Source organism: Globicephala melas, chromosome 15 (genome assembly GCF_963455315.2).
Source record: "Globicephala melas chromosome 15, mGloMel1.2, whole genome shotgun sequence".
Classification (NCBI taxonomy): domain Eukaryota; kingdom Metazoa; phylum Chordata; class Mammalia; order Artiodactyla; family Delphinidae; genus Globicephala; species Globicephala melas.
Genome location: NC_083328.1, coordinates 21,817,883 through 21,840,949, shown reverse-complemented (window position 1 = coordinate 21,840,949; position 23,067 = coordinate 21,817,883). Strand labels below are relative to the sequence as shown.

Genomic DNA, 23,067 nt, shown 5'->3' with positions numbered 1-23,067 from the left:
ATCAATTGTTAGTATAAGTTATAGATGCTATTATAGAAGTACCAAAAGGTGCTTCACAAATGCTGTGAAATATTAACAACTGGGGAATGTGGATGAATAGGGACATAGGAGTTAACTGTACAGTTCTGACAGCTTTTATGTAAGTTTGAAATTATTTAAAAATAGATTATCTTTAAAACAGAAAATGACACCTCATTTATAAAAAAAAAAACAAAACTTCACCAAAACATTAATTCTCTTCTCCTTTTCTTTTACAGGTATCTTTTAGCATTTGGGTTTTCACATTCAGTCTTTCCACGCTGCTGCTTCCTTCCACTTTGTTATTTCAAATTAGTATTAACTCTTGCATTATGATGTTGCTAATTAACTCAAAAACGCTTTTCTTTCAGGGCTGCCAAGACTAAAAATAGATTCACTCATATAGCTTCATTAATTAATAACATGCTTTACCAACCTAACATTTTTTGTTAAGTAATCAAATATTAAAATTTTTTAAAAAGAAAAGAAGGGCTTCCCTGGTGGCGCAGTGGTTGAGAGTCCACCTGCCGGTGCAGGGGACACGGGTTCGTGCCCCGGTCCGGGAGGATCCCATATGCTACGGAGCGGCTGGGCCCGTGAGCCATGGCCGCTGAGCCTGCGCGTCTGGAGCCTGTGCTCCGCAACGGGAGAGGCCACAGCAGTGAGGGGCCCGCATACCGCAAAAAAAAAAAAGAAGAAAAGAAATATGTATGACTTCCATACAATATATAAAAAGAATAATACACCATGTCCACGTGGGGTTTATTGGCGGAATGCAAGGTTGATTTAATATTTGAAAATCAAGCAATGTAATATAGTCGAAAGAAGGAAAATCACATAATGTAAATTGATGCAGCAAAAGCATCTGACGAAATCCAATACCCATTCATGATAAAAATCTATAAACAAACTAGGAATACAAGAGAACTTCCTCAGTCTGATAAAGGGCACCCTATAAAAACCTACACTGACATTACATTTTTGTATGTGTTAAATATGTACAGCTTTTTATATGCTAATCATACAAAAAAAGTGGTTTAAAAAAATAAAAGCAAAAAACCCATTATACTTAATGGTGAAAGATGGAATACTTTCTCCCTGAGATCAGAAACAAGGCAAGGATTTTTATTCTCATAACTCAATTAAGAGAAAGACAGCTGGAAAAATTCCAAAATACTTGGAAATTAAGCTACATACTTCTTAATAACACATGCGTCAAAGAAGAAATATCAAGAGAAATTAAAAAATATTTTGAGCTAAATGAAAATAAAAATTAACATCAAAAGCTGTGGGATGTCACAGCCAATATAATACTCAATGGTGAAAAGCTGAAAGCATTCCTGCTAAAATCCAGAAGACAAAGATGCTCACTCTCATCACTTCTATTCAACATAGTATTGGAAGTCCTAGGCACAGGAATCAGACAAGAAAAAGAAATAAAAGGTATCCAGACTGGAAGCAAAGAGGTAAAATTGTCATTGTATGCAGATGACATGATACTCTATATAGAAAACCCTGAGGATTCCACTCAAAAACTACTAGAACTGATAAACGAATTCAGCAAGGTAGCAGGATACAAGAATAACATACAGAAATTGGTTGCATTTCTTTACACTAACAATGAAATATCAGCAAGGGAATGTAAAAAAAAAAAATCCCTTTTAAAATCGCATCCAAAAAAATAAAATACAGTAAGTCCCCTACATACGAACCTTCAAGTTGCGAACTTTCAAAGATGCAAATGTGCATTTGCATGTCCAATCACGTAAGTCAGTTCATGTGTCTGGCATATATTGTCACGTGCGTGCATCTTCTACAAGTGGTTGTGCTTTTGTGTACCTTACTGTACAGTACTGTAGAGAGTACAGTAGTACAGTATCACTGGATCATTTTTTCAAGTGGGTAGATAGAATTGAATCCAGCAAGGAACCAGAACCTGTGCCATCAGCGTCAGGCGTGAGTGACATTGCAGCTCGCCCTCCACCTCCTATTGCTGAGGATCCTTCAGCTCTACCATCTCCTACCTCCTCTCCCTCCTCCAGTCAGTAACTCTTCTTGCCTGTTCAGTCAGTGCCAGCGCCTGTATGCCAGCTGTTGTACTGTACTACTGTACTTTTCAAGGTACTGTACTGTAAGATTTAAAATGTTTTCTTTGTTTTTTGTGTTTGTTTGTTATGTATTATTTGTGTGAAAAGTACTATAAACCTATTACAGTACAGTACTATGTAGCCGATTGTGTTAGTTGGGTACTTAGGCTAACTTTGTTGGACATACGAACAAATTGGATTTACGAACGAGCTCTCAGAACACAGCTCGTTCATATGTAGGGGACTTACTGTATGTAGGAATAAACCTGAGCAAGGAGGTGAGAGACTGAGAACTATAGAACATTAATAAAGGAAACTGAAGATGATTCAAAGAAATGGAAAGATATCCCATGTTCTTAGACTGGAAGAATTAATACTGTTAAAATGGCCATACTACCCAAAGCAATCTATACATTTAATGTGATTCCTATCAAATTACCCATGACTTTTTTCACAGAACTAGAACAAATAATCCTAAAATTTATATAGAACATATAAATTTGAAAATTTCAAAAATTTCAAATTTGAATTAAATTTGAATAGTGAGTTTAATTCATAATGTTGAATATATAGAGGATAATTTAAAAGGTCATCTTTTGGAATTCACTGTGAGTGACAGTCAATGGAGTTGTTTTAAAGGGGATTACAGAGCTGAAAATCCTGCTTATTCCAGAGGTAGAATCAGCTGGTTTGAAAGATAACCATTTGGAAGAACTCAGACCAAACATCAGACCTGTTGCTTGTGAAGTTACATGGAATTTTAAGACATTTTCCATTTTTCCTCGTTAGTGTTGTATATTGTAATAAATCCTAGCTAGTTGGCAAATCATTGAGGAATTAGTATTGCTTTGCCTAATGTTGTCTATTGCCCAAGTGACTACTCTCCATATTCTTTTCTCATGCATTTCATCTCCACTATTTGTCACCTGTGAATCTATAAGTAAAATAGCAACTACTGTTTCTATTCAGTAATACGCAACAGTATAAAGGATGAATAGGAAGTCATTGCAGTTAATGTGTACAATGAAGTTTAGTATCTAGAACTATTGTGGTTTAATTGCATTGCAACATAATTATTAATAAAAATGTACTTAACCCTTGAATTAACATGTATAATTAACATGTATCTAAACAAGTACAAAAATTCTTTCCTAATTTTTCCTAAAGATTTACTTATACGTGAGTGCATATTTAGACAATTGAAAAAGACTAAAGAATTTTATCCTTTTACATAAACTGAAAATTTGGCTTATGACTAAAATTCTACTATGAATCTCAACACAGGGATCCATAGTTGCTTTTGAAAAGATTATTCTTTCCTCCTTAAATTTTTGATGGCCTGGATTATGTTTCAAACAAATTTGAAATTATGCTTTGATATGACCTACATGGAGGACAAACCTTTTATTAAGCATTTTATAGAAAACTCATTTTTATGTTGATAGACTATCATATTCTTTAGACTGAAGTACAATTCTAAGGCGTTAAAGTTTGCTGCAAAGCAATTAAAGTTGTTTATAGTTTTTAGAAACTAAATTGCAGTCTCTGATCTCATATATGTTTTAAAACATTCATTTGATGTCTTGTGCTTGACTTAAGAGTTTATAGTGAAATTCAGAAATTGCTAATTAAAGCAGAGTAGGAGGTAGTAATGCAAAATGGTTAAGTAAAACAATGAATCAGGTAGAATTGGGTTCTCAGAGTTTCTGCTTCTAGCTCTGTTACTTACACAGGTGACTTACTCTCCTATGTCTCAGTTTTATTATTGTTAAAATAGTAGTAACAATTTTGACCTCGTGATTATTTTACATAAGGATTAAATATAATAATGTGTTTTGCTTAGCTCAGTGCTTGGTGCATAGTGAGCACTCATTAAATGGTATCATTACAGAAAAACTAACATTGAGAAATAATAATAGTTTTGCTCTATTTTTAGGAGTATATGCAGGAAAAATCCAAAGAAAGCAGCCAAATGTTGCGACAACTTAAGAAGACAACATTCATTAGGATAAAAAAGGGGGGAAGGGTTAGGATCCATATTATTTTCCCTGCTCACGACTTTTTATTTAACTCTGGACTCTGTTTACACAGGCAAAGTGATGCCAAAGGGCTGAAAAATCATCTGGATATTTTGGTCAGCCTGGCTAATCCCATCCCCCCCACCGAATTTTCCTCTTAATATCAGTTTCAGGTGAAGACAAATTAGTGTTTAGTAATTGGCTCATTTCTGTCCTTAACCTGCACAAACATAAGTTTGTTTTATATAAACAAACTTATATGTTCTATATATATATAAAAGACCCAGAATTTTTGAAATTTGAAGACCCAGAATTGCCAAAGCAATCCTGAGGAAAAGAACAAAGCAAGCGGCATAATCCTCCCAGACTTCAGACAATACTACAAAGCTGCAGTAATGAAAACAGCGTGATTATTGGCACAGAAACAGACATATGGAATGGAACAGAATAGATGGCCCAAAAATAAACCCGCACACCTACAGTTAATTAATCTTCAACAAAGGAGGCAAGAATATACAATGGAAAAAAAGACAGTCACTTCAGCAAGTGGTGTTGGGAAAGTTGCACAGCCACATGTAAATCAATGAAGTTAGAACACACCCTCACACCATACACAAAAATAAACTCAAAATGGATTAAAGGCTTAATATAAGACAAGACACCATAAAACTCCTAGAAGAGAACATAGGCAAAACATTCTCTGACAGAAATCGTACCAATATTTTCTTAGGTCAGTCTCCAAAGGCAATAGAAATAAAAGCAAAAATAAACAAATGGGACCTAATCAAACTTATAAGTTTTTGTATGGCAAGGGAAACCATAAACAACATGAATGACTGACAAGGGCTTAATTTCCAAAACATACAAACAGCTCATACAACTCAAAAACAAAAAACCAGGGCTTCCCTGGTGGCTCAGTGGTTGAGAGTCCTCCTGCCGATGCAGGGGATGCGGGTTCGTGCCCCGGTCTGGGAGGATCCCACATGCTGCGGAGCGGCTGGGCCTGTGAGCCATGGCCGCTGAGCCTGCGTGTCCGGAGCCTGTGCTCCGCAACGGGAGAGGCCACAACAGTGAGAGGCCCGTGTACCGCCACTATGGAAAACAATATGGAGACTCCTCAAAAAACTAAAAACAGAGTTGTCATATGATCCAGCAATCCCATTCCTGGGCATATATCCAGACAAAACTATAATTCAAAAAGATACATGCATGGCTTCCCTGGTGGCACAGTGGTTAAGAATCCACCTGCTGATGCAGGGGGCACAGGTTCTAACCCTGGTCCAGGAAGATTTCACATGCTGTAGAGCAACAAAGCCTGTGCACCACAACTACTGAGCCTGTGCTCTAGAGGACATGAGCCACAACTACTGAAGCCTGCGTGCCTAGAGCCCATGCTCCGCAACAACAGAAACCACTGCAATGAGAAGGCTGCACACCGCGACAAAGGGTAACCCCCACTTGCTGCAACTAGGGAAAGCCCATGCACAGCAACGAAGACCCAAAGCAGCCAAAATAATTAATTGATTGATTGATTAATTAATTTTAAAAAAGATACAGGTACCCCCATGTTCATAGCAGCAGTATTCACAATAGCCAAGACATGGAAAAAACCTAAATGTCCATCAACAGATGAATGGATAAAGAAGACGTGGTACATATACACAATGCAATATTATTCAGCCATAAAAAAGAATGAAATAATGCAATTTGCAGCAATATGGATGGACCTAGAGATTATCATAGTAAATGAAGTAAGTCAGAAAGAGAAAGACAAATACCACATGATATCACTTTTATGTAGAATCTAAAATATGACACAAATGAACTTATCTACAAAACAGAAACAGACTCACAGACATAGGGAACAGACTTGTGGTTGCTATGGGGGAGGGTGGTGAGGGAGGGATGGATTGGGAGTTTGGGATTAACAGATGCAAACTATTATACATAGAATAGATAAACAACAAGGTCCTACTGTATAGCACAGGGAACTATATACAATATCCTGTAATAAACCATATGAAAAAGAATATGAAAAAGAATGTTATATATAACTGAATCATTTTGCTGTACAGCAGAAATTAATGTAACATTGTAAATCATCTATACACCAATAAAATAAATTTTTAAAAAGTTGTGGGATATAGGGAAAGAAGTATTTAGAGGGAAATTTATAGCATTGAATATATATATTAGAAAAGACCTAAAATCAATAATCTATGCTTCCATTTTAGGAAACTATTAAAAAAGAGCATATTAAATCCAAAGTAAGGGCTTCGCTGGTGGTGCAGTGGTTAAGAATCTGTCTGCCAGTGCAGGGGACACGGGTTCAAGTCCTGGTCTGGGAAGATCCCACATGTTGCAGAGCAACTAAGCCCGTACGCCACAACTACTGAGCCTGCACTCTAGAGCCCACGAGCCACAACTACTAAAGCGCACGCACCTAGAGCCTGTGCTCCACAACAAGAGAAGCCACCACAATAAGAAGCCTGTGTACCACAACGAAAGAGTAGCCCCCACTCGCCGCAACTACAGAAAGCCCGCGCACAGCAACAAAGACCCAACGCAGCCAAAAATAAATAAATAAATAAATTTATTTTTAAAAAATAATAATAAAAAAATCCAAAGTAAGCAGAAGAAAAGAAATAATAAAACGAAAACCTGGTTCTTTTCAAAGATCAATAAAATTGATAAATAGCTAGCTAGGCTAACAAAGAAAAAAGAAAAGACACAAATTACTGACATCAGAAATGAAAGAGGAGACATCATTGTACATCTCATGGACATTAAAAGGATAGTAAAAGAAGACCATGAAATACTCTATGATCACAAATTTGATAACCTAGATTAAACAGACCAATTCCTTGAAAGATACAATTTGCAAAATTCACACAAGGAGAAACAATCTGAATTGGCCTATATTTATTTAAGAAATTGAATCAATAATTAATAACTTTCCAAAACAGAAAGCATCAGGCCCAGATGACGGTGAATTCTGCCAAACATTTAAGAAAGGAAAAATACCAATTTTTGTACAATCTCTTCCAGGAGACAGAAGAAGAAATACTTCCTAACTCATTCTATGAGGCCAGCACTATCCTAATACCAAAACCAGACAAAGACATTACAAGAAAAGAAAACTAAAGACCAATATCTCTCATGAACATAGATGCAAGAATCCTCAACAAAATGTTAGCAAATTGAATCCACCTATATATATATTATATATTAACATATATATATATATATATATAATTATACACCACAGTCAATTGGGACTTATTCCTCGCATGTAAAGTTGTTTCAATGTTTGAAAATCAATTAATATAATTCATCACATCAACAGGCAATTGAAGAAAAATCACATGATCATATCAATAGATTCAGAAAAAGCATCTGAAAAAATCCAATACCCATTCATAATAAAAACTCTCAGCAAATAAGGGATAGAGGAGAAATCCCTCAACTTGATAAAGAACATCAGAGGAGAAATCCCTCAACTTGATAAAGAACATCTACAAAAACCTACAGCTAATATCATACTTAATGGTAAGAAACTAGAATCTTTCCTGCTAAGATGAGGAACACAGCAAGAATGTCCCCTCTCACCACTCCTTTTTCAACAGCATTCTGTGGTAGTCCTAGATAATGCAACATGACAAGAATAGAAAATAAAAGGTATACAGACTGGGGAAGAAGACATAAAACTTTGTTTGCAGGTGACAGAATCACTTACATAGAAAATATGAAAGAACCAACAGCAAAAAGAAACCTCCTGAAACTAATTCACAGTTATAGCAAGGTTGCAGTATACATGGTTAATACACAAAAGTTAATTGCTTTCCTATATATTATTAATGAACAGTGGATTTGAAATTAAAAACATATCCATTTACATTAGCACCCCCAAAATTGAAATACTTAGGTGTAAATCTGACAAAATATGTACAATGTCTATATAAGGAAAACTACAAAACTCTAATGAAAGAAATCAAAGAAGAAAATAAATGGAGAAAAATTTAATATTCATGGATAAGAAGATTCAATATTGTCAAGATGTCAGTTCTTTCCAACTTGATCTATAGATTCAACACAATCCCAACCAAAATCCCAACAAGTTTTTTTTTAGATACTGACAAACTGATTCTAAAGTTTATATGGAGACATAAAAGACCCAGAATAGCCAATATAATATTAAAGGAGAAAAATAAAGTTGGGGGACTGACACTATCCAGCTTCAAGACTTACCACATAGCTACAATAATCAAATGTGGTATTGACAAAAGAATAGACATATAGGTCAATGGAACAGAAGAGAGAGCCCAGAAATAAGATCCACAATAGTCGACTGATCTTTCACAAAGGAGCAAAGGCAATACAATGGAGAAATGAAACTTTCCAACAAATAGTTTTAGAACAACTGGATATCCACATGCAAAAAAATGAATGTAGAGGGACTTCCCTGGTGTCGCAGTGGTTGAGAATCTGCCTGCCAATGCAGGGGACACGGTTCGATCCCTGGTCCGGGAGGATCCCACATGCCATGGAGCAACAAAGCCCGTGTGCCACAACTACTGAGCCTGTGCTCTAGGGCCCGCATGCTGCAACTACTGAGCCTGCACACCACAACTACTGAAGCCCACATGCCTAGAGCCTGTGCTCCACAACAAGAGAAGCCACTGCAATGAGAAGCCCGCACACTGCAATGAAGAGTAGCCCCCACTCGCCACAACTAGAGAAAGCCTGCATGCAGCAACGAAGACCCAATGCAGCCAAAAAAAAAAAAAAAAAAAAAAAGAATGTAGATGGAGACTGTACATCCTTGACAAAAGTTAATCAAAAATTAATCAAAATGGATCATGGACTTAAATGTAAAATGCAAAACTATAAAACTTCTAGAAGGTAACATAGCAGAAAAATCTAGATGACCTTGGGTTTGGTGATAAATTTTTAGATACAATGCTAAACCTAGGAAAGAAATGACAAACTAGACTTTATTAAAATTAAAAACTTCTGCTTTGTGAAAGACACTGTCAAAAGACTGAAAAGACAGGCCAAAGACTAGAAGAAAAAATTGCAAAAGACATATCTGATAAAGGATTGCTGTCCAAAATATATAAAGAACTCTTAAAACTCAACAGTAAGAAAACAAACTTAATTTAAAAATGGGCAAACCCCCTCCCCCAACCCTAACTGTTTTAGTATACACTAGCAATGACCAATTAGAAACTGAAATTTAAAAACATATAGCTCTATAAAAAGAAATACATATAAATTTAACAAAACACATATAGGATCTGTACGCTAAAACCTACAAAACATTGACAAAAAGAAGTCAAAGAAGAGCAAAATAATTAGATATACAACGTCCATGGATTGGATGATTCAATTAAAGATGTCAGTTCTTTCCAAATTGATTTAACACATTTCCAATCAAAATTCCAGCAGGTTTCTTGTATATATAAATAAGCTGATTCACAAATTTTATGTAAAAGATATAAAGACAAAGGCACTGTAACAGTCATAATAAAACTTGAAAAAGAGATTGAAGTTATATGACAGTCTCAAAAAGACAAAACTATAGTAACAATGAAGAGATCAATAGTTGCCAGGTGTAGGGAGAGTGTGATTATGAAGGGGTACTACAAGGAAGTTTATTGAAGTCATGGAACTGTTCCATTTTCTGATTGTGGTGAATCAATATATATGTTAAAATTCATAGAACTATATGTCAAAAATATCATTTTTACTGTATATGAATTTAAAAAATAAAATATAAAAAATTTAAAATACATTGTCTCTTTCCAACAAAAAAACTTGCTAAATTATAAATACTTCCTTAACACCAGAACTATTTTGTGCCTGAACCAACAAAAAGCATCACGCTTAAAGGTGACACTCTGGGGACTTCCCTGGCAGTCCAGTGGTTAAGACTTTGCCTTCCAATGCAGGGGGTGAGGATTTGATCCCTGGTAGGGGAGATAAGATCCCACATCCCTCGGGGCCAAAAAACCAAAACATAAAACAGAAGCAATATTGTAACAAATTCAATAGAGACTTTAAAAATGGTCTACATCAAAAAAATCCAAAATAAATAAATAAATAAAGGTGACACTCTGGAAGAATTCCCATTAAAATCAGGAATAAGACAAAGGTGCCATTATTACTACTGTTTAATTTGGAGGTGCTAGTCAACACAGAAAAGTGAATTTTAAAAGGGGTGTGAAAGTGATAAGGTAAAATATCTTAAATGTATAGATATGATCGAGTACTTCAAAAACTAAAAAGCATCAATAAAAATATTATTCAAGGGCTTCCCTGGTGGCGCAGTGGTTGAGAGTCCGCCTGCCGATGCAGGGGACACGGGTTCGTGCCCCGGTCCAGAAAGATCCCACATGCCGCGGAGCGGCTGGCCCGTGAGCCATGGCCGCTGGGCCTGCGCGTCCGGAGCCTGTGCTCCGCAACGGGAGAGGCCGCGATAGTGAGAGGCCCGCGTACTGCAAAAAAATATAAATAAATAAAATAAAATAATAATAAAAAATAAATAAATAAAAATTATTCAAAACGGAAAATTATTTAAATAAGGTGGTTTAGTAATAGAGAAAAAGTGGGAGGGCAAATGAACAACCTTTTATAAAGTAAGGAATTCAACTGACCAATTTTTTTTTGGTTTTTTTGGCGGCACGGCATGCAGGATCTTAGTTTCCCAGCCAGGGATGGAACCCGTGCCCCACTCCCTGCAGTGGAAGTGCAGACTCTTAACCACTGGGCCGCCAGGGAAGTCCCAAGAATGCTTTTTAATAATGAAAAAGCATACTTAAAAGTTGTGAAAAAGAAAATACCACTTTAAACATCAAATGAGCAAAAAAAGTTCTTAAAGCTATTACTTCCCAAGTTTGTTGAGGGTATGAGGAATGGGCCCTCAAATACTGCTAGAAGAATAATAAATTAAAACATGTAACTTTTCTGGAAGGCAATACCAATAACAAAAGCATTTTCTAAAATCCTAATAATTTTTATTACATCCCTTTGATCTAGCCGTTTCACTTTTGGTAATTTATCCTAAGAAAATGATCATTATTGTATACTGAAAATTGGCAACAAAGATGTTCATCACAGTTGTTCTTATAATATCAAAGCACTGGAATTTTCTGGTGGCGCAGTGGTTAAGAATCCACCTGCAAATGCAGGGGACATGGGTTCGAGCCCTGATCCGGGGAGATTCCACATGCTGTGGAACAACTAAGCCTGAGCACCACAACTGCTGAGCCTGCACTCTAGAGCCCGCGAGCCACAACTACTGAGCCTGTGTGCCACAACTACTGAAGCCCGCGTACCGAGAGCCTGTGCTCCGCAACAAGAGAAGCCACCGCAATGAGAAGCCCATGCACTTTGACAAAGAGTAGCCCCTGCTTGCCGCAACTAGAGAAAAGCCCATGCGGAACAACGAAGACCCAATGCAGCCAAAAATAAATAAATTAATTAATTTTAAAAAATATTGAAGCACTGGAAATAAGCTAAAGGCTCAACCCTGGAGGTCTCAGATTTTGTCCTCTGCTCCTAAATACTCTACCCAGGTGATGTCATTGATGGTTTTTAATTGTACTCTTACATATCAATTATTCCCCAATATAAATCCCACCCCCACTATAACTTCAATCCAGACTGATATACTGAACCGCTGATTAATCTTCCCATTTGGATGTTTGCAGACACCTAACTCAGTGTATTGAAGCTGATGTTTTTTTCCCAACAAATCTGTCATTTCTCTTATTCAGTGATGGCCTTATCCACCAGACTGCCTGAACTAATAATCTGGAATTCACCCTAGGTGCTTTCCTCTCCCTCACTGCTCCCTGCCCCATATCAGATCAATCATTAAGTCCTGTTGACTCTACCGCCTCAATCTCTCTCTAGTGTCCAGGACCTATAGTAAAAGAGGTAGTTTACAGACATCTATGGCACTCTGGCCTTTCTTGCGTCAGCGTAATAGGGGAACTGCCATCTTATTCTCCCACCACCTGCCTCTCTGAGTCACTACCCAACCCATGGCTGTGGGTGGCTGCCTATTCTATTTCACCCTGGCAATAGATCTGGGGCTTTGATCCCCACCTTCCATCATTATCACATCAGAAAAATTTAACTATTGTTGCCTTAATCCAGACAATGAGAATATGATAAAAAGTCCAGCCAGAATCTGAGGTCCCAATCTTATTTCAGAACTGGCTGGGTTGATCTGCTACCCCATCGCCATCCTGACCCAGCAGAGTGAGAATGCGGTATACCGTTCATCCATTCCTCCGACTTGATGCTAAACTCGTAGGCTGTCGTCCACAGCTGCTCGTAAGGCACTTTGTTGGTCATCACGCTTTGTAGAAGAGGGAAGGTACTCTTCTCCTTTTCCAACAGCTCCTCCTCCTTATTGATCAACTGCAGGGCAAAAGGGGATGCTGTTTATTGGGTGGGTGGTTCTCCTGGACCCTAGAAACCACCATAGCAAGTTCCCCAGTGCTTTGAAAACCAAGTTGAGGAAGATGCGTGTTCATCTGGAGAGTAAGACAGGAAAATAAGGCATGAACTCAAGCAAGAATGTCCCTGTGCTACCTCTGAGGGCCATGGCAGCTGAGATCTACCTGGGGGAAACTTTATGATAATTTGCCACTTGCTCCATCACTTTGGCTCCAACTGTATCATATCCATATCCCCATTTTCCCAATTTTCATATGTACTTTAGTTAAAGTACATATGAAACTGTTAACACAATGTTGCCTTCTTGTGCTGAATTGCCTCAAAGGTAAGAACTTTAATGATTAAAGAACTTACTAGTGAACTTCAGGGCAAGTTACTTAGCTTCTCCAAGACTTAGTTCTCCCATTTTAAATAGGGATAAATGAAGATACAGTACCTACCACAAAGGTTTATTATGGATATTATTAAGTGATATATCACGTATGAAGTCCTTTGCACATTGTGCACATAATACATGCTCAATAAACGTGAGCAATTATTCCAATATAATTCTTCTTTGTGTACTCAGTGACTAACAAAAAAGCTGGTATAATGTAGGGGTGTGGAAAAAGGTAGTCGAAAGCACCAATGAAAGAACTGGTCAATCAACTAATACTATCCACCTGACAGGTGATGTTAGGAAAACACAAAACCAAGGGCCAGAACCAACAGAGCAGTACAGTCATAAGTTCCCATCCCAAGACCCCAAACCTCAAATTCCACCAGTGCTTGATCTAGATTCTTTGAAAGCTCATTAAGCTTTTCAACATTGCTCTTCATTTCTTCTGTAGTCATCACTTCACGTTTCCTAAAACCTTCCAGTTCCTTGTTGTAGCCCTCAAGTTTTGCCTCAAATTCTGAGCATCTGAAAGTAAAGACAGCCCAATCACACTTGGACTTTCCATTTATCAGCATTGCTCACCCAATTCAAGCCTGGGGAGAATCTGATCTTCTGATACAATATATGTAAAACTTATAAATATATGTTATTATATATAATTTGTAATCCCACCTCCCAGAGACAGCTGCTTTGAACCTATGGTGGTTAAATATTTCCAGATGTTTCTCATATAGGTAAATATATATCAAAAATATATAACACATATGCTATATAATATATACATGTATAAAATTTATGTATATACATATTATTCATTTATCCATTAGGTATTTATTATTAAGTGCCTAATATCAAGAACTGCTCTAGGCATCAGCAATATATTTGTGAAGTACACTATGAAGCTCCCTACCCTCATGGAGGTTGTATTTATTTTGGGGAAACCCAGACAGTAAACATATATGGATGGATGAATGAATGGATGAATGGAAGGACAGATGGATGGATGGATAAATCTATACATAGATAAAAATGAAATATTTCTGATAGTGATAAATGTTCTGAAGAAAATAGAACAGGGCAGAGTGCCTAGTGGATGCAAGTGAAGGGCTACTTTAGCCAGAGTGATCAGGGAAGACTTTTCCAGAGATTTATCTACTTCATCCATATTATCAACAAAGCAGTTCTCAAATTTACTTCTCCCTTTTCCTAACGAGGTAGATTAACACAGTGTTAAGTGGACAGGTTCTAGAGCTGGACAGGTTAGGTTCAAGTCCCTACATTGCAACACAGTAGCTACATGACCTTGGTCAAGTCCTTTAACCTCTGTACGCCTCAGCTAAAGAAAACAGGGATGGATAAAGTACCTTCTTTAGTATTTAATAAGCTAACATATACAAAATGCTCAGAATTAAGCCTGGTACATAATGATCACTATAAAAATGTTTAGTCTCATTCACTAGAATTTAAACTCTATCAATGCAGTTTTAATCTCCTTAATGCCTTTTTGTATCTCCAGCACTTAGAAGAGTGTCTGGCATAAAACAATCAATACTCATTGAATGAATAAGGGGATTTGCCATTCAGAACAGCTATAGTAACATACCATAAATTTGGCTATTATCTTAAGAACACTTAATCCTGTTATGGCAGTTTTGATGTTCTTTTTTTCTTAAAAGTAATTTAAGAGAGTTAATTTTCAATGGTTTGATTTGGGTTTTATTTCTAATTACACTGTGTGGTAAGCAGCCTCTGGTAAGGTCCCCAAAGAGCCACACCTCCTGGTACTTTATATCCTTCTGTAACTGTCTCCTTTTGAGCTGGGCTAGACCTAGTAACTCACTTCTAACAAAGAATATGGCAAAAGTTATGGGATGTTACTCTCAAGATTAGGTTACAAAAAGACTGTGACTTTCTCTCTCTCTGTCTCTCTCCCTCTCTCTCTCTCTTTCTCTCTCTCTGAAGGAAGCCAGCTGCCATGTTACGAGCTACTCTATGGAGAGGTCCATATAGCAAGGAATAGAGGGAAGTTTCTGGCCAGCAGCTTATGAGGAGCTGAATCCTACTAACAATCCTGTGAGTGAGCCTGGATATAGATCCTCACCCAGTTGAGCCCTAAGATGAGACTGCAGCCTTGGCTGACATTCTGACTGCAACTTCGTAAGAGACCTTGAGCCAGAGGTATACTCTAAGCTGCACCTAGATTTCTGACCCACAGAAGCTGTGAGATAATGAATGTTTGTTTTAAGTTGCTATTTTTCAGAATGATTCAGAAATAGATAACTAATACACACTATTATAACAGAGTATGGCCAATATCGTTTCTGCTTCTTTAAATATTTTTTCTTGGGGAGGGGTTCCTAAAATATGGTCAATTTTTGTAAATGTTCTAAGGACATTTTTAAAAATGAATTTATTTATTTGTTTATTTTTGGCTGTGTTGGGTCTTCGTTGCCGCATGCGGGCTTTCTCTAGCTGCGGCAAGCAGGGGCTACTCTTCATCGCAGTGCGCAGGCTTCTCATTGCAGTGGCTTCTCTTGTTGCAAAGCACCGGTTCTAGGCATGCGGGCTCAGTAGTTGCAGCTTGCGGGCTCTAGAGCGCAGGCTCAGTAGCTGTGGTACACGGGCTTAGCTGTTCCACAGCACGTGGGATATCCCCGGATCAGGGGTGGAACCCGTGTTCCTGCATTGGCAGGCAGATTCTTAACCACTGCGCCACCAGGGAAGTCCCCTAAGGACATTTAAGAACAGTTTTTTCCATTGTAGAGTAGAAGGTTTGATACATATCCAACAAATTAAGGTTCTTAATTATTTACTTCCATTATCTCCTTATTCAAGTTTCACTTCATTTATTTTTAATTGAGTGATTATTTGATATAAAAGGGTTGATGACTGCTTTAACGTTATTCCACCCACCTAAGTAACCGTGTTTGAATCACTAATGTTTTTGCCTTGACTTTGACTCTATCTGATATTAATATGGCTGACTCCGTTTTCTTTTTCCTCATATTTGCATGCAGTACTCTTGCCCACGGACAAACTTAAATTTTCTTTGCTACCTATTAGCACAGGAGATCAGGGACAAAGATTAGTAACAGGATTTAAATCAGTTATTAAAATTTTATAGGAAATACAGAGGACAGAGGAACATATTAAATGACACCCCAGAGGTACAATCAGGAAAGTCTAGATCTGGGGACAAAAGACTTGGTTTCTTCAATAAATAAATTACAAGGAAAAAACCAAAGGAGATGGAGGGGGGACCTACAGATAAAAAGAAATCTAAGAGACATGTCAACCAATTGCAATGCTGTAGACATTTTTCAATTCTGATTCAAGTAAACAAACCATAAAAAGAAAAAATTAATTAGATCATTTTGGTCCCCAGATTAAAAACCATCAGTGACTTTCTACCATACTTAATAAGGAACCCAAACTCATTACCGCGACTTCAAGGACATGCTCCTCTAACTCTTCAGCCTCCTTTTATAGCTACTCTCCTTCTTAGGCAAAGGTATTCCCATGGTGGAGCCACTGCTCACGCTATGCTCAATGCCTGGACAGGACCCCCTTCTACTCTCTCCCTCCCCACATCTTCCCTTGATGGGATCCTTCTCATCCTTCAAGTCTTATTTACATGAGCCTTTCCCTGACTTGCCCATTGAATGCAATCACTGTGCTCTGTCACCCTGTTCTTTTCCTTCGTAGAGCTTCCATATTTATCTGTTTTATCTTCCATCTCCCATGCCCCTTTTGTTCTCCGTATCCTCAGAGAAGAGGAATGGAGACAGGAGCCCAAGAGGAAACTGGGCAAGGTGGCCACTGCCACCCTCTCCTTCCCCTGATTGTTTTTCACCAAAGTCTTAAGGATTCAAAGATAGAGAACATAAGTGCTATGAGAGACAGCCTGCTTCTTCTCAGATTTTTGTTTTGTTTTGTTTTGTAATAATCTCTGATTTTAGACTCTGGTAGGTATTAATTTTAGAGAATATCCTTACTGGAAAAAAGTCTCATTCATTCACTCATTCATTCATTCATCAAAAGAGTAAGCACCTGCTATTTGCAAGGCACTGTGCTCTATCTGGATCCCAGAACACAATCTGGGTACTCCCCCTAAGGCACCTTTCTTTCTTCCCAGAAGATGCACTCTTATGGCAAAGAGCAGCTCACATTCCTGAGATGTCCGTCATGTATATTCCAGGTCACTTCCAGGCCTGTGGAACCTACCACTGAGTGGAACAAAATGAGGGGAAAGCGGATTCTCCTGTTATCTACACAATTAGGTGCTGCTGGGTGCCTTTTCACATCGTTAAGATTCTTCTTGAGGCTCCAAACACAGACACACACACAAAGATAAATCTCTGATAAAAGCACTCTTGAATTCTTCCCAGAGGGAAACAGTAAACAAACTCAGTGATTATTGTAAAATATTATGATTATTATTGTTTTAAATTTCTTTTTTTAAATTTTATTGATGGATAGTTGACTAACAATATTATTGATATATTGGTCTCAGGTGTATAACACAGTGATTTGATATTTTTATGGACTACACACCATACAAAGTTATTATAAAATATTGACTCTATTCCTTGTGCTGTGCATTACATCCCTGTAACATATTTTATATATATATATATTTTATAACTGACAGTTTGTACTATTTTAAATTTTTTATAATTGCTTAGCACATTACAGTTTCTAAAGTGCTTTCAGGGCTTCCCTGGTGGCGCAGTGGTTGAGAGTCCGCTTGCCGATGCAGGGGACGCGGGTTCGTGCCCCGGTCCGGGAAGATCCCACATGCCGCGGAGCAGCTGGGCCCGTGAGCCATGGCCGCTGAGCCTGCGCGTCCGGAGCCTGTGCTCCGCAACGGGAGAGGCCACAGCAGTGAGAGGCCCGCGTACCGCAAAAAAATAAATAAATAAATAAAAAGTAAAGTGCTTTCATGTCCATAATATATACATATATAAATGTATGTCATTAGTAAATAGTAGATACTCAGGAAATTCAGTTAAGTAAATTGAGTTCTATTCGTGGGACCACCTGGAGTCTATGGGAGAATAATGCAAGAATTTTTAAATGGTGGATTGGTCAGAATTCTGGCGGGAAATAGAATTCACTCTGATGTTCAAAGAAAGAGATTTTAATTAAGGGACCACTTACAGAGGTGAGATGTGGGTAGGGTTAAAGGAACAAAGAGGGGAGAGTGAAACACCCAGAGACTAGCCTCAGAGGGAAGCCATTATGATCCCTAGGGATGAGGGGACAATGAGAACTGGAACCACGGAGGAGCAAGAATTGTCATCCAGGAAGGAGGCAGCTACTGGCCAGAGCCCCAGGAACAAGCAAGGAGGGAGAGGGGAAGAAGCCCAGCAGTCACTCTCTAACCTCCTGAGTGCTCTCCACTGGCCTGGCCCTGTCTGGATCCAACAGACACGGGAGCCGGAGGCTACAGACTGCAGGTATCAGCCAACCAGGCATGGAGCGGACAGAGGAAAGGTGGAAAAGAAATTGGGAGAGGGAGTGGGGACAGCAAGTGGGGAAAAGTAAGCATTGAAGCCAAAAAATTCTCGTGGGCTGGGAAAATACGGTCAAGTCTCTTAGAGAGGGAATGGGATTGTTTCCACAGAAGATGAATGAATAAATGAATATTGTTAAGCCCTCCTCAAAGGTTTTTCTCAGGATCTAAGCAAAAATGATGGACAGCAAGTTTAAGACTTCACCAAAGAGAGGGCTGAGCCCAGGGCTGCAGGTAGCCCCTAGAGCTGCTCCTCTGCTGAGTTCTGTGGTTGAGAGCTCAGGGACCAGTTGATGGGGTCAAGCTAGAGTTGCCCTCCAAGAAGAAGAAGCTTGGCACTCTCCTCTCATCATAAATGACACTTGTTCCCATTTCTTCAGGAGACACCCCTCACTCCTCTTAACTTCAACAGTTACTGTAAATGGCCTTACGGTAATGTTCTAGAAGTACGCTCACAAGGTAGTGGTTTGGAAGTTAAGAAGCATTTTCTCCCCAAAGAAGTCATCGTTTAAGTGCAAAGGAAGCTGACCACTCTTGAATGCCTGTCACGCGCTGGACACCACCTAGGCGCCACTTCAGACCATTTCATTTCATCCTTCAATACAATGACACCTCTCATAAAATGAGATGATCTGAGATTGGTTCTACTATCCCATTTTCCAGATGAGGACACTGAAGCTCAAAAAGATGAAGAAATTTGCTCCTGTTCATCTAACTTACAAAATGGTTCTGCTTCTTGGTGAGGCATCAGAACTCAGTTCCATGGGGGAGGCTGTGTGTAAGGGGTTAGAGGGTATAGGGGGATCCTATACCTTGTGCTCAATTTTTTTGTGAACCTAAAACTGTTCTAAAAATAAAAATCTATTAGTTAAAAGAAATCAGTTCTACTCATTGGGCTAAATTCTGGGTTCTGGGGACAGTAGCCATTTAGGTAGAGGAAGAAGGCTGTAGGAAGAAACAAATACTCGCACACACACATCTTTTGTTGTTGTTGTTGTTCTTCTTCTTCTTCTTCTGGGCAACAGACCTAAGTCATATTTTGAAGGTAGCAACTAAGTGGGCTTATCCTTCAGCCCAAACTCCCGTTCTGTGTAGAAATCCCTGCTTTTATCTACCCTTTTCCTTTCTCCTGAGTATTTGCAGGGATTATGGAACCTAAAGTTGGGTAGTGGGAGTTTCATGTGTGATGGGGATGGTTAACTGGTATGAATCTGCAGTTCCTAAACAAAGTGCTACAAGCTGGGATGTGTGTGTTTGTGTGTGCGCACGCGCACATGCACACAGGTGTGTCTTTACCATGTATGTGGTACTTGGCCCACTTCACTTGATATTGTCTGATGTTTTCAGTGTGCAATATTTTCTTTGTCACTGCATTAAAATATTTATTTAGCAGTCAAACACACTTATGTGTCTAGAATAGAGCACAGCACACAGTAAAAATCCATGATAAATACTCAATGAATAAATGATTACAGGCACATTAGCACTGAACGAGACCAGCTGCAAAACAGGCAATTTCTCAGCCTCCAACCATGCCTTTATTATCCTATCTTGATATCTCACATATCTGTAGTCTCCAATGTAAGGCTGACAATTCTGCTATTATTATTGTGAGGCTATTATTACATGTTACTGTTTTTGTGTTTTTCTCTCTGCACCACTAAATTCCAATTGTTCAAGGCAGGGAGAGAAGGCATTGGCCGGCGTCACTACAGTGAAGCAGGCTTAAAGAGAACATACTTCAATGGGAAACAAAAGGAAATTCCTTCTCCACCAACTGTCTTGCGACTTCACCCACGCACTGCTGGGTGGGGTGGCTCTAGACAGAACCAGGAGCATGTGGCATGTTATGAAGCTGGGTATCATGTCTAAAACAACCCCAGACTTTCCCTGTACCTTTTAATGAGGTCCATCTCTGCCTGATCCCTCTTGCTAAGGAGAAGGTTTCGGCTGTTTTCAAAGATATCTTCAATCTGGTCTGGCCAGAGGAACAGAGTACTGTTCAGTTTGATATCCTCTTCTGCAAAACACACACAGTCTGTTCTAGGACAATGCTCAGCATAGGTCAACTCGCACGGAATTAATTCGGCAGAACAAGAGGTCAACAGAAGTGAGTATGGGGGTGGCAATTAATGAATGGGCCCATTATTGATGAATGATAGCCAGCATTTATTGAACACTTCCCACAGGCCAGGCTAGAAGGTAGACGGTATTATCATCCCCGTTTTAACAGATGGGAAACAAAGTTAAGCCAAGTGGTCAAGGTCACACCAGTAGGAGACAGCAGAGCAGATTTCAAACCCAGGTCTAAGTCTAACCAACTCCAAAGCCTATGTTCTAACCACTGTGCTTCATTATCTTCCCAGGCTAGGTCTGAGTAGAAACCTAGGTTGAAGTTCAGTACTATTCTTTAAACTATTTCACCTCATCTGAGTTTCAGTCTCCCTTTTGGCTAAAGGTCAGTGATAATATCAATGCCAGATGCCCTACCCATCTTATGGCTCTGGTCAGTTAAAATGCCCTGGGTTCCCTCTGTACCCTTGGGAATTTAGGAGGCAGAGACCACAATGAGAGAGTCCAGGTGGCTGGTTATGGTGGACCACTTTCCACTCCCAGTCCCTATATCTACCTTCCATAACCATCTCCCCTAAACACTGTGAACACCAGGTAATTCACAGGTATTTCCAGGTGGAAAAGGGCTCTGAAACTTGGCTTGTAGAGGGCATATTAGTTTTTCCTTCAGAACCTGGTCCTTACAAAGTTAGGTCCTTACGGAGTCCTAACTTGGCTCAGTAAGCCTTGAAGGGGCCCTGATCATTTCTTTCCTTTTAATATATGCAGGAGCATGAAGGAAAGTGCCCTGGCCTCCTCAAAGGTGGGATTGTATTTAGATTATAGATGAATGCAACCTACCCACTTCTAAAAGGACTCTGCATTTGAAAGTGACTTTCCCAGGAACACCAGGCACAATATGCAAAGACAGGCATCTAAGAACCAGTCAAGTTCCTAGATATTTCTTCTTTTTGTCTAAAAATAAGATTCTCTTTGATTCAAATTCCGGTGTGGAATTAGTGCCTCTACTATATGGACACACTTGCAGAGTAGCTCTCCTGATACTGATATTTAGTGGTAGAATTGCTAACTCTCCTTCCCCTGGCTCCTTATCCTTAAAAATATAAATATACACATAGAGTTGCATGTACGCACATGACATTGGACTTACGGGGCAAGTCTGCATAGTCCATCAGGAACTCTAACCGTTCAGCTGCATCTTTAAGTTGCCTCCTGAGTTTGAACACGGTGACATCGCTGGATTTCTTTAAGAATTCAATGAGGAATACTAGCTCCTCAGTGTTGACAGGAATCTCACTGACTTTGTCTGCAACGATGCTGTACTGATTACAGATGCTACAGGGAAAGAAACAGCCATCATCATTATCTAAAAATAGCTTGCTTATAAGACCCACTATACTAAACAAACATGGTTCCTATTTGGAGACTAGAACAATGTTTTCCAACTTTTCTCTACCAGAAAATTCTTGATGGATAATATTCATATACATACCATATTTTAGAAATAATAACAGTAGAAATGATAATAATATATGACATGTACTAGGCCCTTTACTATATGACATGCCCCATTCTAATCACTGAATATTAACTCATTTAATCTTCACGAAAATTCCAAGAGTTAGGAACTATTATTATCAACATTTTATAATGGAAGAAAGGGAGGCTGAGTAACTTTATCCAAAGCAACATGATGTGTAGATGTTAGAGCCAGGATTTGAACTAGTTTAATTGATTCCAAAGCTTGTACTCTTAACAGATACACCATGGGTAAAATACAGATTTAGACCAAAACAATAACCAATATCACCACTACCAACAGCAGCAACTCCTCAATTTTATGTTGAAGTAGAACACTAAATTAATTTGTAATCGCTCCTCTTAACAGTACACCAGCAAGTTTATCCTCATGTGCTGCAGGTAATTTCTGGTGGCATAGAGAAACTTACATTCATCTACTGGGACCACTAGATCTAACTGCCCACTTATCCTTGAACACAAGACTGTGAAAAAATATGTTATTATAGGGATAATTTGAATATGCTCTAATTTATACAAAAGCTAATGAATGACAGTCTTCAGCATTTTAACTACAATTAGGAACAAGTTATTTGCAATATATCCATGCCTAGCACATGTCTAGTAGCCCTCAAGAAATGTTACCAATAATAGCTATAATAGTTTTTGTTATTATTAATTGATCATTACATGTTGATGGTCATACACTATAGATAGATAAAAACCACTCCTCTCAATGTTTTCAGTCCTTGATATTCCTTCTTAATGTGTGGAGACCCCTCCACAATGAAGCTAATTGTATCAAACTGATGAGACAATGATTAAAACATCTTTACAGATGATGCTGGGATTTTAGAAATGAATTTTTATACAATTCAGAAACTTGCTATACAGAAAACTTATATATTGTGCTACATGGATTCATAGTATTCTCCACTTTTGGACTCAGAGCTGGATTATATTTCCCAGCCTCCTCTGCATTTTTAGTTG

At 38.5% G+C, this 23,067-nt stretch overlaps 1 protein-coding gene across 1 annotated transcript in view; it reads right to left on the bottom strand.

The window, feature by feature from the left end:
* Positions 1–23,067, bottom strand: part of DNAH3 (dynein axonemal heavy chain 3) — a 190,434-nt gene that overhangs the window by 122,883 nt on the left and 44,484 nt on the right. The window contains exons 14-17 of the mRNA XM_060285613.1: positions 21,710–21,894; positions 20,383–20,506; positions 13,343–13,496; positions 12,409–12,553 (exon numbers count right to left, since the gene is read on the bottom strand). Coding sequence (XP_060141596.1) covers positions 12,409–12,553; positions 13,343–13,496; positions 20,383–20,506; positions 21,710–21,894 — 608 coding nt within the window. The remainder of the gene's footprint in view (positions 1–12,408; positions 12,554–13,342; positions 13,497–20,382; positions 20,507–21,709; positions 21,895–23,067) is intronic.